General features: G+C 32.1%; 1 protein-coding gene across 1 annotated transcript; it reads right to left on the bottom strand.

Annotated features, from left to right (window-relative positions):
* Positions 1-643: 643 nt before the first annotated feature.
* On the bottom strand, positions 644-3,325 carry LOC145053865 (serine hydroxymethyltransferase 6-like). Its single transcript, XM_079001980.1, has 4 exons — positions 1,876-3,325; positions 1,363-1,768; positions 1,172-1,273; positions 644-1,027 (listed from the first exon to the last, which is right to left on the bottom strand). Exons 1-4 carry the CDS (start codon positions 2,989-2,991, stop codon positions 816-818), a joined length of 1,836 nt encoding a protein of 611 aa, XP_078858106.1. The 5' UTR covers positions 2,992-3,325; the 3' UTR covers positions 644-815.
* Positions 3,326-17,978: the final 14,653 nt, after the last annotated feature.

Here is a 17,978-nt window from a genome sequence, read left to right as displayed (position 1 = left end):
TTGTTTCCAGAGAAACAACTGATGCTTGAAGAATAGACCATGAAATTGAAAGTGATTCTTAGCAATATTATTCTTTTAGAATGTATTAGTGTCTTTGTTAGATTTTGATGTTTTTTCCCGATTTGAAAGTTTTTTTAGTTTTATTCTTTAAAAATAAATGTAATTTTTAACAAATGTTACATGTATTCTATAAGAGTTAATGCATTTTTTGTTTTAATTCTTCAACTGATGGGTCAATAACTTTGTTATTCTACAAGAATTTTTGTTATTTTTGAACATACTGAATAACAAGAATTTTTGTTATTTTTGAACATACTCAAACATATTCTGTCAGAATGTCCAAACTAAAAACCTTATAATTTGTAAAATCAGATTTTTAAACTTAATAGAATCTTTGATCCCTTAAAATATGCAAATTTCATTTATTAAATCTATGTTAACTGACTAAAATACCCTTTTAATTAAATTAGATGGTATTTTTCAATTATATTTAATTAAATAATATGTATTAATCACTTTCTTAAAATAAGTAAAATGATTAGCCTATATTGATTTTCCAGAATTTGCCTATAACTAAATGAGTTAAAATAATAAATTAATATAAACAACTCATATCAGGAAAAAAAAAAAAACTATTACAAAATACCTCAAAACGCTATTCTTTTTTTTATTATTATTCTCAATCAGCAACTTGTATGTATATGCAATTTGTTAACTTTTTTTTCGTGAAAATACACTCACATACCCATTATCCATATCATATGGTCTCTAAAACAATTCAAACTCAACCCTAATCAGCATTTATATATGTATATTTACATGTCTTGCCCTGGCATTGCAAATTGAGTTGCAAAGTTTTCAACTTGGGACCTTAACTCAACTATGTCTTTATTCACGAATGCCTTCCCCATTTTTCCATGTTCCCTCTGCTGCATAACACTTGTGATTTGAGCAGCTCTATACAAAAACTCTGCCATTGTTTCAAAATCAGACTCCAAGCAACCTCGTGTTGTCATAGCAGGTGTACCTGACCCATACACTCCAATTACAGCTTTGTACTTTGAATATTTTTCTACATCTCAATGCAATATGAAATAGCAAAACCTACTTCCATTTTTTATTTATTTTTTGTTAATTCAACAAAAAAAAAAAAAAAAATCTTTCCACTCACCAATCCTCACACCTCCTGGGGTCAGACTCCCATTATCATCAAATATGGCAATTTTGTTGACAGTAATGTGACACATTTCACATACTTTCTCAAAGTTTTTACCTGACAAGAAATGAAGAATCTATCAGCAACATTGTTATTATTATCATGTAATACGATTAAGATAAAATAGCTCATTTAAGAATCTTTACCAGTCAATCCAAGATTTCTAAGATCCCAAAGTACCAAATGATTATCAGTTCCTCCTGTAACCAGTTTACAGTTTCTTTTTAGTAAAGCAGATGCCAAAGCCTGAGCATTTTTCTTCACTTGTTGCATATATGCCTTGTAATCAGGAGTAGCCAATTGTTTGAGTGCAATTGCAAAGGCAGCAATATGATTATTATGTGGCCCACCTTGAAGAGCAGGACATACAGCAAAATTTATCTTCTCTTCAAAGTCATACTTGTAGCTTCCATCACCTTGATTCAAAAGCTTCCCTCTTACCCCTGGCTTAAGACCCTTTCTGTAGAAAATAATCCCTCCCCTAGGCCCACGAAGACTTTTATGAGTAGTCGAGGTTACAATGTCACAGAAATCAAATGGGCTTGCACATTCCTGCAAATTAACAACCACATGATGTTTTTGTAAGGATAAAAGACTTGATATTTACACATAAAAGAATTGAGTTTGAAATTTGAATCACGATTAGCAGACAATTTTACCTTGGCAGCAATGAGACCACTGATTTGAGCCATGTCGCACATCAAGACTGCTCCAGATTTGTCAGCAATCTGTCTAAATTTGGCATACTCCCAATCCCTAGGATATGAGCTCCCACCACAAATAAGTATCTTTGGGCGAAAATCAAGTACCCTTTCTTCAAGCTTTTCAAAATCTATAATACCTGTTTGTGGGTTAACTTTGTATGAAAGGCTTTCAAAGAAGATTGAAGCCCCTGATACTTTCTTTCCATTTGGTGTATAGTAGCCATGACTAGTGTGCCCTCCTGAAGGGGTATCTAACCCCATGATCCGATCACCAGGGGATAGCAAACCAGTATATACTGCAAAATTTGCAGATGTACAAGAGTATGGTTGAACATTTACACCCCAATTCTCACTTTCAAGCCCGAATGCTGTCAAGGCACGTTGGCAACAAAGAATTTCGATCTCGTCAATGTATTGGTTGCCACTATAGTATCTAGCGCCTGGCATTCCTTCAGAATACTTATTTGTCAGGTGACTCCCTAAGGCTTCCATAACTGCTTTACAAACGAAGTTCTCTGAGGCTATCAATTCGATACCCTTATACTGTCTTTGCTTCTCTTTCTCCAATATATCAAAGATATCAGGATCAGCAGCCTGAAGGGACTGGTTCCCCCAAGCTCGAACAGCTTGTCGACGTGATTCCAGACTTCTCTCTTGCCCGTTTTGGTCGGTTTGACAACGTTTCGATGATGTAGATGAAGAAGACGACTCTGGGGTAGCTCCGCTGCTACTATCATCCCTTCGCCTTTTCAAACACATGGGATGCCCCAAAATTTGAAAGTTGTCAACATCTTTTTCTTCTTCTTCTTCGCCCCCAATTTTGCTCTCCCCGTTTAAATCAACGCTCCCGACGTTTCTCTGCTGTTGTTGATTGTTCAATTCGACGCTGTTGCTTTCGGTCGTGGTCTGTTCCTCCATCAACTGAAGCGGGATAGATGAAACGAGATGGCGCGAAGAGCTATTGAAACTCGAATCTATCTGAAACGATATAGAGCCGTCGGAAAGCTGGCTATGGTGGGAAGAATGAGGCAAAAACCCTAACGAGACGTTGGATCGAGAAGCACGAGGCATATCCTTGGATTTCAGAATTCTTAATAGAAGAAAAAGTATTTAAAGAGAAAAAATCGAAAACCCCTAACAAAGACGATGACGACAACAGCAACAATGGCGAGAAGCAAAGAGGAAGGTACATGTGATTTGAGATTCCATAAAGCAAATGATCGTGTACTTTTTTCCAAGATGAATTAAGGAAGGAGTATGGATGAATTTGGAGCAGTAAATGAGGAGTATAAACAGAAAGAGAGGGGACAATGGCCGCAGAAGATGGAGAAGAGGGATGAGGGAGAAGAGAACGAAGACGTGTTCGTTTGATGAAGCTGTAAAAGGGGATGCACCTGGACACATCCATGCCTCCGAAGGTTCATCTAGTCCGTTTTGTGGGTAACAAACAATATCCGACATTTGTGATAATGAAAAGTATTTTTTTTTTCTAAAATAAAATATGATTTAATAGTTCTACTTTCTCACCTTTTGTTTTTAAAAAAAGAGTATTCCGAAAATTATTTATTACAAACATTAGGCGTAAGCACTTCATCAACCGAAAAAAAAAAAGACCTTTTAGATTTTTAAAAATTAAAAAAATTACGCAAAATGTTATAAAAAAATTAGGTACAAAATATAGATTTTCCCCAAGTATAAAGTAGAGAAGTTAAATTACCTATTACTTTTTATTCCTACAATTATTCTTACTTACTAAAATTATAACAAATCACTATTTAATTTAATTTTTATTTGATATATTTTTAATATAATTTTAATAAGTTAGTTAAAAAAATATGAAATAATAACACCTATCTAATTTTATTGAATAGGAATAATTATAGATATATAAAATAGGATATAAAAACTTTTTAGAAATTAACGGTGAAATTTGAAGTCTTAGAAACTAAATATAAAACTCCGGTTTGGTCCTTGTTGAAATTTATGAAACTCACTGAACTCAGCCTCGGACCACTTAAAAATTTAATAACTGATCTCAGGCTGGAATGGATCATGGATGTGAATAAACTGAAGCCCATATATAACTGGGCCCTAAGTGGATCAAGCCCAGGATCCAAATTTAAAATGGGACTTTCTTCTCTACCCGTTTATTTTTCTGCATACCGTGACTACCGGTGGACTAATGTATAGCAAAAGAGACAAGAGTAGGAATGTTGGATCCATCATCCATAAGTAAACCAATTTATTTTAAGTCGGTTGATTGAATATTGTCCATTTCTCCATTTCCATTCAAACATCCTCATAAATTTAAATTTATAAAAACCTCCTTGATTGAATAAAAATTACAAATTTTGATTAATAAATATATTTCATAGTCGAATTGGACACTGATTCGACCAAAAACGATATATACACAAGTCAACAAGCTTTAAACGTAGTAATCTATGAATAAAAGACATGGTTGCATCAAGAGTTATACCTAATACCTTGAATCATTGAACTCCTGATTTCTACTTAGAATAGAACTCTTTGCTTAGTTATCCTCAGTTCTACCTCGTTTCCCTCACTTCAAAAATATGAGATCGTGAGTTTGAACTTTGCTTTCAGCCCTCTTATGCACTTTTTGTTTTTATTTTTTGGTAAGTTGATGTCGATTGCCACATAAGCAAACCAGTCACCAACTTAAGTAATATGAACGTACCGTGTCAACATAATCGCCATATAGGCTCTAGATGACCTGCCATATAAAAGGACCTCAAAATAAATGAAAAAAAAAAACACAAAAAAAGTTTGGGAAATCCATTTATCCTGATTTTCATTTGATAACATATTTTTCCTATTTCAAATTCTCAATTTTCGAATAGACTTTTGGACTATATATAGACTTTTGGACTATATAACATATAGTATATATTTTGATAAGGAAGATTTAATTTATTAATCGAATATAAAAATATATGATTGTGTATATGTATGGAGAAGGTTGGATTGGATAAGTGGTTACTTAAAAGTTGCCCATGATGGAACCACTAACTATTTGTGTCCACACTTCTACATGTTCCGTGCTCCAATCAACCTCCTCTTTTCAGACACATGGAGAACTCCCAAGTTGACGCCCTTAGTTCTGGGGTCCTTACAATGCCTTCTTTTTCAATCATTTTCTTCTTAATAATTTTATTCAGGTTTATCACGTATCGCTTATCACAATACCGATCCAAATAGGCGGGCTTCTATGACAAAATAGCTTTTTGCAAGTAAATATTAGTAAATTAGCATTTTATTTTACAATAAAAAAAAAGTATTTCAAGAGTATATATATATATAGGTAGGTTCAAATGTTTCTCACATCTACTGTGTGCTAGAATGCACCAATAAAAATTTAGTATTATATATATATATATATATATATATATATATATATATATATATATATATTAAATGTTATCCATACTCATAACTCATTTTTATGAAAACTAATTAAATTCGTCATTAATGTAACAATAATATTCTTTGAGAATGAATTTATATCTACAAAAATACGAATCTATACTAATAAAAGAGTAGCACTTTTGTCATGTGTCACCATATTAAACATTTTAATTAATGTGTTGCCACTTGTCAATCTATTAGCTTTCCATTTTAAATTTATTAGACCTCCTCATTAATGTGATTCTTTTTAAATTTTAAATTTTAAAAGTTAAATTTTAAATTTTAAATTTTAAATTATTGTTTTCATTAATTCACAAATAAAAAATATCTAATATATATTAAAAATTAATTTTATATATTTATTTGAATCAATAATTATAATTTCACATAACTAATAAAAAATATCTCTTAAATTAATAATTTATTTAAAATAACTTATTAATAATTTTTAGTTTTTACTATAAAAGTTTGATTAATTTTATAATCGTGGTTCCCACGGGTTATAAACTAGTTCATATATAAAAACATAGATGCGAATTTATTCTGAAAGAATGTTATTACTAACATTAATGACAGATTTAATTAGTTTCCATAAAAAGAGAATTATAATTATTGATATCATTTAATATACATATAATTATTGAAATCATTTAATATCTATATTTATTTAATTAAATAATTATTTAATTTACAAAATTCGTATTGGTGTATTCTATCACACAATAAATGTACGAAACAAGATAACCTATATATATATATATATATATATATATATATATATATATATATATATATAATCCCCATTATAAAATAACATAGTCTTTAATGCAAAACTAGAAAAGTTCATCACGCGTTGCGTGGGTTGGAAGGTGTTTAATTGAAATATAAATGCACACTTTGGAATAAACACCAAGGGTGAAGCTATAACCACTGATGCACACCAACAATATACACACAAACAATTACAAACTTACTTCAAAACAGACACACATAAACATACATACATATCTAAAGTCATCAAAATATAAGTAGAAACAAGTCAAAGATAGTATCATGTGGTGGATTTTATTAGCTTACCATCGGTGATCTACAACCTGGAATTCAACATTCCAATTCAATTTTTAGTAATCTAGAATTGAATTGTCTCCAAATCTGAATCCTATGTCAGGTGCAGATCATAAAAAATAAATAAATAAATAAAAATCAGGGTTAAGGATTGATATTAAAGTGATCAATTGGTGGGGAATTTTGAGCTTTTTTTCGGTTTTGAAAGAAAAAATAATTCAAAAGTTGAATGTTATTATGTGAAAATACTACCTTAACTATTGTTGTCTCCCTCTTACTACTTGTAAAAACACCTATATCTTTTTACATAAAACTATCAGCTCAGGAAAATTATGAATCAGTTTTTAATTATTTGAGTAATTTTATTATATATAATTAAAATAATAACTTTTTTGTTTAGGGGTAGTGTCTTAAATCTAGAAATTGTTTCATAACCTTTTTGTTTACTTTTTGCCGTAAATGGAAATCAAAGCTTCTATGTTACCTATATAATATAACATAGCTTTTTTACCTACATTATTTTATATTTGTTGGATATTTTACACAAGCAAATATATTATCTTATGTATAATATTTTCCTAGTTGGTTTATACACTTTCTTTGAAATTTGTTCTTGAATTAAACTCTCATTAATAAGCTGAATAACGATTGCACAAAGTAACACGAAGCAGATGCTCAATTCGTTATTAAATAATTGGATAAATACTATATTTTCAATTCTTTTATGAAAATATTCGTAAGTCTTCGTAATTCTTTTAAAAATTTTACAATGCACAAGAGTTTCATAAAGGGCAAAAAACAGAAAAATACTTGTGCTATCACCATTTTATTGATTGGCCCATTTAGCTATTTATGTAGAGATTAAATTAAACCATCGTATTTTTTACCATTTAAAAATATTGCAAAACACAATTGTATTCATTAGCCACTAAATTGTTGTTGTAATAACAATTAAAAAAACAATAGTTCAATGGATAAATTGATAAAATGGTGAAACTACATTATCCCTTATATATTTTTCAATTTCCAACAAGTAAATATCTTACTTGTAGTCTTTACCTAGTATTTTTGGAGATGCACAACTGAGATTGTTGAACGATACATCCTTGCAAACGAATTATTAGAATATAGTGATTTAATTCCCGCTTAAAAAAAGTCCCAAATTATTCACAAGTTTAATAATTTTCAAGTGGTAAATAAAAGAAATAGAAATGTACTTCCATTGATCTCTTTGTAATATCTTTCTATTTTCATTTTTTTTCCTATTACAACATAGTATTATGAAAAATCTATCAATTTTAGCAATTTCATCTAAATACAATACAATTTCCACTTCTTCTATAACTGGGTAGATTTTAGAAGTATATTGTCCTAATTGCTACATCTTGCATTTTACGGTTTTGCCCTTCTTTAAAATGTCAAATTAAACAAAAGAATGGAAAATGATGAATGACATACATGAATGAGAGACCATGAAAATCCTCCGAACTTGTAATTTTTCTTCCTATAAACAAATAACCATTAAAAAAAGCAGATGATTCTAAAGGATTTCCTCTTTAATTTGGGTCTCGCTGTCACGTGGAAATGGAATCATTTCAAGTTGATCTATATAAATAGAAATGAGTTAGTAAGTTGGATATGTGTAAAGACAAATAGATTTATACTAAAATAAAATAATTGGAAAAAATAAAATGTTAGATATCAAAATGAACCAAACCCCTACCTTCCAAGAAAACATAATGAAAAGGATTTGGGCCGATTAATGCATGAATGCATCTCATCCATAGATAATTTGTTGATAACTTTACTGGATAAAGGTCATTTATTAAGTGCTTAATGAGTAGGGAATGAAGTAGACATTAAAGCTAAACAAAAATCAGCATGTTATGAAATTTGTTACACTATTTTGTAAAAAACATTTAAAATAGCTCAAGTATGATTTAAGGGTTGCGTTAGGGGTTGTAGTTTTGTATGAATGTCTAAGCCCATCCACCAAAAGTTCATAATCTGATTCTCACTCAATTAAGGGTAAAGTTTCAAACCTTCCAAACGACTCAGTGCAGTTTATTGTTTGCCTCAGTCCACTTTGGAAATTCATATTAAATTCTAGAAGATTGCAAATGAGGTGAATCCCAAGCCCAGAATTGTGTATGTGTGTCTAATATCATGAATAAAAATTTCATAATCTGATTTCATTTGTAAGTATAGGGGAAATTGATAAAACTAAAAATCCCATACCCTACCAATTGATAACTTAAGAAGAAATTTGAAGAATCGATTTAAAGAAAGTCCTCAATGAAATCGATGTTGATTTAAGAGCATACCTGGATTTAGTGAAACATTGAAGTGTCTAGCACGAATCTGTGACAACCCAAAACTTCTAACTTGTACGATTGGTCAATTATATCAATATTAAACTCAATTTTGTCACCATTTAACACCGCTAAGGGTTTGATACAGCATTCTAAGCCTCGTACAATCAAAGTTTGGATTCTAGGTCGAATAATACCAAGTCATAGTACAACAACCGGGCCATACACCCTCTTGGGAGGAGTGTATGGCCGTACACATGGGTGTGCGGCCGCATACCCACCCCTCAACCGCACACCCGGGGTGGTGGGTCACCCACCTCTATAAATATGAGGAGACCCCTCTCTTTCACTCTTCTCTTCATTTGGCTACCCACTACTACTTTCTCTCTCTAGAATCTTCATCTAAGGACCCTCCAAAGGCTTCAAAAACATGAGTATTCCATCATCTAGCTTGTTATACTTGTAATACCTATTAATCTAAACCTTAATTCATCATGTTCTTCATCCTTTGAAGGTGTACGGCCGCACACCTTAATAAGGTGGCCGTACACACCTTAAAAGGGCTCTCCAAAGTGAGAGTTTGGCCCTATCTGCTAGTTGGACTTGGTATTAGCCTTGAAGCACCTCAAAATCGACATCTTGGGCATGAACATAGAGAGTGTACGGCCGCACACCCCTTTTTACAGCCGCACACACATCCTCAGGGCCGTACACCCATTTTGATGTCCATATTTGGCCTTAAACTCGCAAAACCACTAAGGGGGTGTTTGGCTTAGCTTTTTAAGGGCCAAAAGTCCTTTTTGGAAAAGTTGCAAAAAGTCAGGTTTTCCTGACTTTTCCAAAAAGTTGATTTTTCTTCTATCAAAAATCGAAAAGTAGGTTTTAAAAGTACTTTGCCAAACATCTTTTGCCTTCTATCTTTTTCTAAAAGATCTTTCAGCCTCTTAAAAGCTAATCCAAACACCCTCTAAGTATGGGGCCTAAAACCACTCCTTGGATGCTTGTAGGACCTTGGAAACACCTCTAAAGCACTCCCCATCATGAGTGTACGGCCGTATACTCATGGGTCGTACACCCCCAAAGGGTGGCCGTACACCTCCCTCATTCGATCATATATGGTTTCAACACATAGTTCAAGCATTTCCAGGTCCTTAGGGTGGTTTCCCATCATGTTTAGTCATGAAATACCCTAAATCTAATACATATATGTGTTACCATATGTTAATAGGATCCACTTGCGTACGAAACATCAGTTGACACTCCGCATCCACACCGATCTTACTCTTAAATCCTACGTCAATCTATGAGTTCATACCCCTACGCTTTTAAGATTTTTTTAAAACGTTTTCAGGGGGGAATACAAGCCAAACACAAAAGGATTTTTGTGAGATAAATAAAAATGCTTTCAACAAGTTAAAAACTGATGCAATTGATACGATCCAACATGATCAAACACATAGACAGTTATTCCCTTTTGTATTATGTGGAGCATAAGGGATGTTTTCTAAACATAATTGCATAGTTTTCATAACAGTACACGAACATAACATATCATTCAAACTATAATAGGTATAGTTTGGGAAATTCATTATCAGTATTACGTATTGAAAACCACATACGCAGTCGAACATATAAACTATAATAGATTTAGTTTATCCATTTCTACGTACAGATAACATGAGTAACTCACTAAATAATTATTCTGTGTATAATTATTTATACTCTAGACCGTATACAAACGATTTCGAACACGAGGACAACTGAACAACACGTAAACTAGTTAATACAGGATTGTGAGACCTTCTTCATAGTACCCTTCAAGGTATTGGTAAATCCTCTACTCTTAGTATAACCAGAATCTCTTGGAGGGAGAGCGTGAAATTTGTGAATATATCTATTCGGGACCGATAATCCCACACCTGAACTATCAGCTACAGTTAGGCAGGCATGCATGGGGTGATAAATTTTGTAACATCTGACGCATGAAGAAACGTCATGGAGGTCATCAGTCATATTAGCATGGTTATACGAACTCACAATAGTATCAATTGGCCTTTGGTTACGGGATTTTCCTTCTTTAATAGTTTTATTTTAATTAATAAGACTACCTACGTACTACACTGGAGGGTATTCCAGGGACACAACCTTTGGTTTTATTTTAAGTAATAAAACTACCTCACAAACTGGTGGTAGACAGGGTTTTCAACAGAACATACATCATTTACTGGTGGTTGCCAGAGTTTTCAAACGTAACACATTTTCCTTACTGGTAACGGACCAGGGTTTCGATACAAACAATATTTTACTCATAATGAAAAGAAATCAGTTGTACAAATTCAATGACTAGTTTTCAATACAAAACATGCTTATGAACTCACCAGCTTAATGCTGATACGCTTTCAAAACCGCTTATATTATCAGGACAACGATAGACAGGTACCTTTGACAGTGTTTGGAGAAGACGGAGCATTTTTGGAGTCTCGTCTTTGTCTTTTACTACTTTTGATGTATACAAATTATGTTTTCAAACAGATGTAAATATTCCTATTGTAATGTAATGGTTGTGTTTACTTTGATTGCTATGTTACAATTGTTGTGATACTACGCATGACGTCAACCGCTCCAGACGTTTCCGCCGTTTGTTTCAGACGGTTCGTGGGTGTGACAGAATTGAACCAAAAGAAAATGTAGAAATCGGGGATTTTCCGTTCTTCATCTACTTCCCCGTCTGATTGAACACCCTTATGCTTGTTGACACGGTTATTCAAGTACCCTCTTCCCAATAATGGACAACAAAAAAAATGATGTGATTCCGTTGTGGTCGGTATTTGATTGCAAGAGGGAACATAATCATAATGGGTGTTGCGTCGGTGGATTAACCCCAAATGGTGGAGCAAGCCTATGGTCGTGCATGAGGCTATTGGATGAAAGCGACGTAAAAGGGATATACGGAGCCACCACCGATGAATATGGCTCTGAAAGACGGAGGTGGTGAAAAGACGACATCTAAGGTGGTGGTGATAATTGTGAGACGGTCGGAGAAGGAATTTTGAAGGTTTGAGGATGGTTTCACCGTGAACCCGTTTCACTTACCTTTCTGATCCCCTCCACCTCCTCCGCCACTGTCGATTGCTCAAACAGTGTCAATTCGTGCTCGTGTAGACACAAAACCCTTGTTACCATCGTTGTGTAGACGAAGACTTCCTGATTTGCTTAGGCTTCATTTCCACTGAGAAGAAGAAAAACGGTGGAATATGCGGCGGGAGTGGGTTACTGGTGGCAGTATAGGCTGAAGACGATGAAGTCAAATCGAAAGCGGAATAAAAGCATTCACGGAGGGAACGGTGATGGGTGGAGACGAAAGGGAGGAGATAAGGTGGAGGAGACCAAAATTAGAAGACGTAAGCATTTGAGGCGGTGGATCTGTGGGATTAAACTAACAAAGGTATACTAACTAAGTAACTAACCCAAGAAACAATACTCTGGTCAGGTATTGTTCCTAAGGGGGCATAAAATTAATAGTATTATAAATGGCATCATTAAGGTGACGTCATTTCTTAAAAAATGAGTTTTGTAAAAAGGTTATTTTATAAAGTAATTTTTATGAAATAGATATTTGTTCAAAACATGATCGTTCTTATAATAGGACCTTATAATTTTTAGTCATAGAATTTAACTTTATTTAATTAAATTATGCGTTCTAATGAACGTCTTATCTATAGACATAACAACGAATGTTTTGTGTATTGTTTAAGAGATGTAACTTGTTAAATAATCAATAGCGTTTTGAAGGTCTTATAGATACAAAGATATATGATGGATAAAAAGGTAAATCGGTGAAGTATGGGTGATTTTTAAAACTCGTCATTGATTTGGTGGACGAGACAAAAACCACATATCATATAATTTGGATAGAAATTTTGTCTATATTTCCTTCTAGTTGTGAGACCCGTATGTTATACGGGTTTGATAAAACAAAAAATTATATATATAAAGATTTAAACAAAGATTTATTTAAATTTGAAATTCAAAATTTAAAATTTGAATTTAAAAGGAAATATATTAAATACAATATATAAGTATTAATATTGTAGTTTGTTGACTATTTTTAACTAAGACAATTATTAATTGATGTGTAAATTTGATTGTTAATTAAGAAATGATATAAAATGAGAAAATGACAAGTGGAAAAAACATTTATTCAAAAATACTAAAAAATGACATGTGTCCAAGTTAATGTAAGAGTAACAAGTGGCAAAAAAACCCTTCATTTATTAGAGTAGATGTTGTGTGTGAGAATGTTTTTATGTTTTGTAAAATATTTAAATATACGTTTCTAAAATTAAAATTTAGAGTTTTTATTTACATTAAATTTTTCATATTAAAATAGAAAAATAAATCATTGATTCCCCATTAGGGATCCCCGATCCCCATTAGATGTGAGAATGAAGATTCATTTATATTACCCGATGGGGATGTGATTGAAAATGAGGATTCGGGGATTTGGATTGGGATCCCCGTTAATCCCCGGCCCCGTTTATATCTCTGGGTAACAATACTCTTAGGCTATGTTTGTGAAAAATAAGCTAACTTATAAATCAATTTACAAGCTAGTTTATTGTAATTTAACGTTTGGTAAATCATAAAAATTGTTTATAAACTAACTTATTGATAAGCTAGGTTGAGATAGTTTATTAATAAGCTAGCATATAAATTAAAAGCTAGCTTTTCAACTAATTTATCAAACAGTACAATTTAAAAGTTTTAAAATAAAAACAATGTAGCCATTAGAGATGTTAGTCTTGTCTAGGAAAAGATTCCACTTAATAACACAATAACCAATCTTATACCATCCCATTACTAACATCTCTAGTAACAAAATTAACAATTAGAAAGGACCAACATACACCAAAACACCTAACATCTATTTTTATTCCGTTGTGTATCTTAGTGGAGGTTTAGCATATAATAGCCCTAAAAACAAAAAATAATAGCACCAAAACACCTAACATCTATTTTTACACTGTTGTCTGTCAATTTCACCTTCCTTGAATATGTGTATCTTAGTGGAGGTTTAGCATATAATAGGACTAAAAAATAGGTTTCACATAATAGCACCACAAACATAAAAGAGTAGGTAACATCATCAAGAGTAGGTTACATCATCGAAATCACTCTACAGGGGCAAAATAGATAGTTGTACAAAACCATTTTTTTATTATATGTTTTTATTTAAAAATAAAAACTTATAATAATGATCTATTTTTCTGGCTCGTTCTAGGTATTTAAGGATATTTAATTCCTCAAGACTAACCTTGACTTTTGACAAACGATAGACGTTATAAATTTTTAAGCTTCAGACATTCTTGTTTATATATAGTATTCACCTATATATTAGTTTGTGTATTTTGTATGTATCATTATCAGGTTGATACAAACGAATTTGTTGGTTGTCAAAACAAATTAGTACAAAATATATGTGGTATAATACTAATAAGTAAATTTAGTGTAACTATAGTTGATATGATACATTTTTTTTAAAAGCCAACAAACTTTAAAACATACAGAATTCACCCCTAGCAATACAACCACATCATCGTTTATTTGCTAAAAATATTTTACATTTTTAAGCTATTCTCAAAGTCAGCACACATTATTTTTTGTTAGGCTAATACTATTTTTAGACACGTCTATCTTTTTTGTAAAGTAAAATTATTTTTTTTTGTCATTTTCTTATATTTCTTCGTAGGATGCTACTATAGGTACCCTCTCATTCACATAAATCGTCACATCATTATGGTACATAGACACCATTTTTCTCACAAAGGGGCACGTAAAACAATTTGGAAATTGGAATGATACGAACAAAATTACTCCTCTCCATATCATATACTTTTACTTTGTTGTCTTCTTTATTTCTATAGGCATCATTACACATGCTCATGCTTCGGCCGAATGGAAATTAAACTGCAAACCAATACTTAAAGTTACAATCCACCGAACCACCTTAACATAAATTGGATTTGGAACAATACCAATTTTGTCGAGCTATACAAAGCATGTGTTTATAAAAGTTTGTTTCATGTTTTTATTACCCACAGTAAGATTTATATTATGACTTTTCCAGAAAACCATTTTTTGAGAAAAAAAGAAACGATTTCTATAAACTTAGAGCCCAAACTAATTATGTATGACTAACACATACACACACTAGTTCATACAACACAACTTGAATTATATAAAGATTATTTTATCTCGTAATCCGATTAATCAACATGTTGTCATGAGTGTTATAATAGGTATGATTTTTTCTTGAATTGAAGTGCATGCGATCAATCTTAAGATTTGTATCCATATAATTATAAAGAATAATAGGTGTGATTTTAAAAATAATATATTTTGTTAAACATTACATACAACACAAATTTGAAAAAAAAATATAAATATTAGCTGTGAATAAATCACTTTTTGCAAGATTTCTGCAAATTATCATGAATTGAAAAAAGATTGGCTCAAAATTATGTTTTCTTGATTTGAATTTAATAAATTAATTGACAAATTATGTGAGAATTTATGGAGACATTTAAGTTTCCTTATTTTCTTTATTATATTTCTAAATTAGATTTTTTTTATAATTTAATAACAAAGCCAAAAAAACCACAATTTGCCAAATAGATTTAAATGAAATTGAAAAAAATTAAAAAATGTCATATGTCATATTGAATTAGGTAATGATATATGATAAAAAAAAAAACTTTCATTTATTAGGTAGGATGCGAATGATTGTAAACTTCAAAATTGCTTTATTTACGCAAGGGTCAATCCAAATCAACATTATTATTTTTTATAATTACATTTTGGAGAAATTTTCACTAAAATTCATATATTCTAGGAGCGTTAATGATAAGATTAGTACTTTATATTTTTGAAAAAAATACAAAATACTTAAAATTCTTTACATATAATACCACCTTTATCTTAGAGATATTATTAATGCTACTATTTTCTCACATAAAGTATTATTTTACTAAATCTTATTGTACTCTTGTAGTGAGAATGAAATTAATTTTTTAATATAATTTTATTGTATTCCTTAGATAGTCTACAAGAATTGATTGCTCTTTTTTTTGTCGGTAGATATTATCTTACTATAATGTCACTGTGTTTTTTATATACACATTAAATAGACAAATATTAGGAGTATAATAGAAAACCTTAATGTTAAATTTTCTTTAAGCGATAAAATAACGTTAAAAAATAAAAAATTATTGATTATTTAGGATAAATGATATTAAAGAAAGTTGTAGTAGCGGTGATCATAATTATGTGGATATAAAGAACGCCAAATCTAGCTTCAATGAAAAAATTATTATTTATCTAAGTTTCGTGTTCAAACCGATATGACAAGATGTGTCATAAAAAGTCAACCGAATATAGGTTTCTTTTTAGCCAAAATGATGTAAATGAAAATCGAAAAGCTCGTCAATAGGAACACATTGATATAAAGAATGTCAAAATCTAACTCTATATAAGGAAGTTATGATTTTTCAAAAGTTTCAAGTACGACATAGTACAACAGTGTGCGATACAGAAATCGAAATCAAAATCATTTGATTCATCGCCGATAAAAGTTGTACTTTTCAATATGAATCCGACGATATAAAGAATGTTAAAAAGGGAGCTTGAATGAAGAAGTTATGATTTTTAAAGCGTTATTTATAGTCTAATCATTCTCGGACCGTAAAATGAAAAATAAAGTGAAAATTAGTCAACGTTGTCTAAAATAATTTTCAAAGCGTTATTTATGTTTTGAACTTGTAACCGAATGATGGATGATTATTTCCTTTTCTTCTCTATAACTTGTTTTGTTGCAGATTCCGTGAGTTTTCGTGAGCAAGAAGTTAAGAGTTAGAGATAGAAGTTTCCGAGAGAGGCTGTGTCATTTAGAGTTATGATTCGAGACCCACAATCTTAGATAAGTGTGGGGTTAATCGAGAGAGAAGCGAGTTAGAGAAGAGTCACGTAATATAGAGTTAAGAAGAGTTTTAATCTATTAAGACACAAGGTTGCATTACACTTATTTAAAGAAGAATTGGCAAAGTTGTTTTCTGTGACGCCCAGTTTCCACGACGTGGACATCAAATACACGTCGGGGATTGAGTTTTAAGCACGAATTCAGAAAACGTTATCACTCGAAGCCACATCGTTTATTCCTACACCACGACGTGGAATATAGAAGCTAAATTTCTCTTCTTCTCTACACCATGCAATGTGGCGTATGCTTTCCCACATTGATCTATTATACTTTGAAGATTTTCTACACCATTGTTATTGAAAATTCAACTCTTGAAGTCATATTTTTGTTGGCGCATTTACGTGTCTCACTCATTAAAGATCCAAGTTCCATGTTTGAAGAAGTCCAAGTTCAAGATGTTCAAGTTATCCACACTGTTCATGTAACACCCAAAAAACACAGTCTGAAAATTTTCGTTTAATTTAATAATAAAAACCATAGTCAATAAACCTCATATAAAAATCATAAGCAATGTATCTCAAAATATTATAACAACTGTCAAGTATATCAGAGTATAAACATCCCAGGATGAACAAATGGTATGTGTACTGCAATCTTCCCGAGCCCCTCTTTTGAAAACTGAGTACCTGAAACCAAAACTGAAACTGTAAGCACGAAGCTTAGTGAGCTCCCCCAAACTACCACATACCATACAATAACATATAAACACATATTGGGCCTTGCCCACTGCATCGGACCGAAGTCCAGAAACTGCATCGGACCAAAGTCCAGAACAGACTGGGACCCTGTCCCCTGCATGGCTGCATCGGACCAAAGTCCGGAACTGACTGCATCGGACCGAAGTCCGGAACTGACTGGGACCCCTTCCCCTGCATCGCCCCGAAGTCCGGAGACTGACTGAACATAGCATATCATAAACATATCAACTAGCATGAATACATATACTGCATACTACATCGGAACAGAGTCCGGAACACATAACAGAAAACATGCTTGAATCACAAAGACATCAAGCACTCTAACTACTACATCGGACCGAGGTCCGGAACTACTGCTAACTAAACGGGCCAACATTGTGGTCGTAGACCCGTTTCCTACTGGAAGGAAACTCACCTCACACTGCTGAATTCCCGCTAACCAAAACCATAGCTGCTGGATGACAGATTCCCGATCTGTCAATATCAAAATCACACCCAATTAATAATTGGGTTCCACTA

The sequence above is a fragment of the Lactuca serriola genome, chromosome 5 (assembly GCF_051521515.1).
Source record: "Lactuca serriola cultivar US96UC23 chromosome 5, Lser_US96UC23_V15, whole genome shotgun sequence".
NCBI lineage: Eukaryota > Viridiplantae > Streptophyta > Magnoliopsida > Asterales > Asteraceae > Lactuca > Lactuca serriola.
Note: the sequence above shows the minus strand (reverse complement) of the source record. Positions and strands in the feature narration are given on the sequence as shown.

What these genes read in the sequence shown, in the direction of transcription:
- LOC145053865 (XM_079001980.1), bottom strand. Translation starts at nt 2,991, where the DNA reads ATGCCTCGTGCTTCTCGATCCAACGTCTCGTTAGGGTTTTTGCCTCAT. An exon ending in TAGAAATCTTGGATTGACTG is followed by an intron (nt 1,274 to 1,362) that starts GTAAAGATTCTT and finishes ATTTCTTGTCAG; the next exon opens with GTAAAAACTTTGAGAAAGTA. An exon ending in CCCAGGAGGTGTGAGGATTG is followed by an intron (nt 1,028 to 1,171) that starts GTGAGTGGAAAG and finishes TGTATGGGTCAG; the next exon opens with GTACACCTGCTATGACAACA.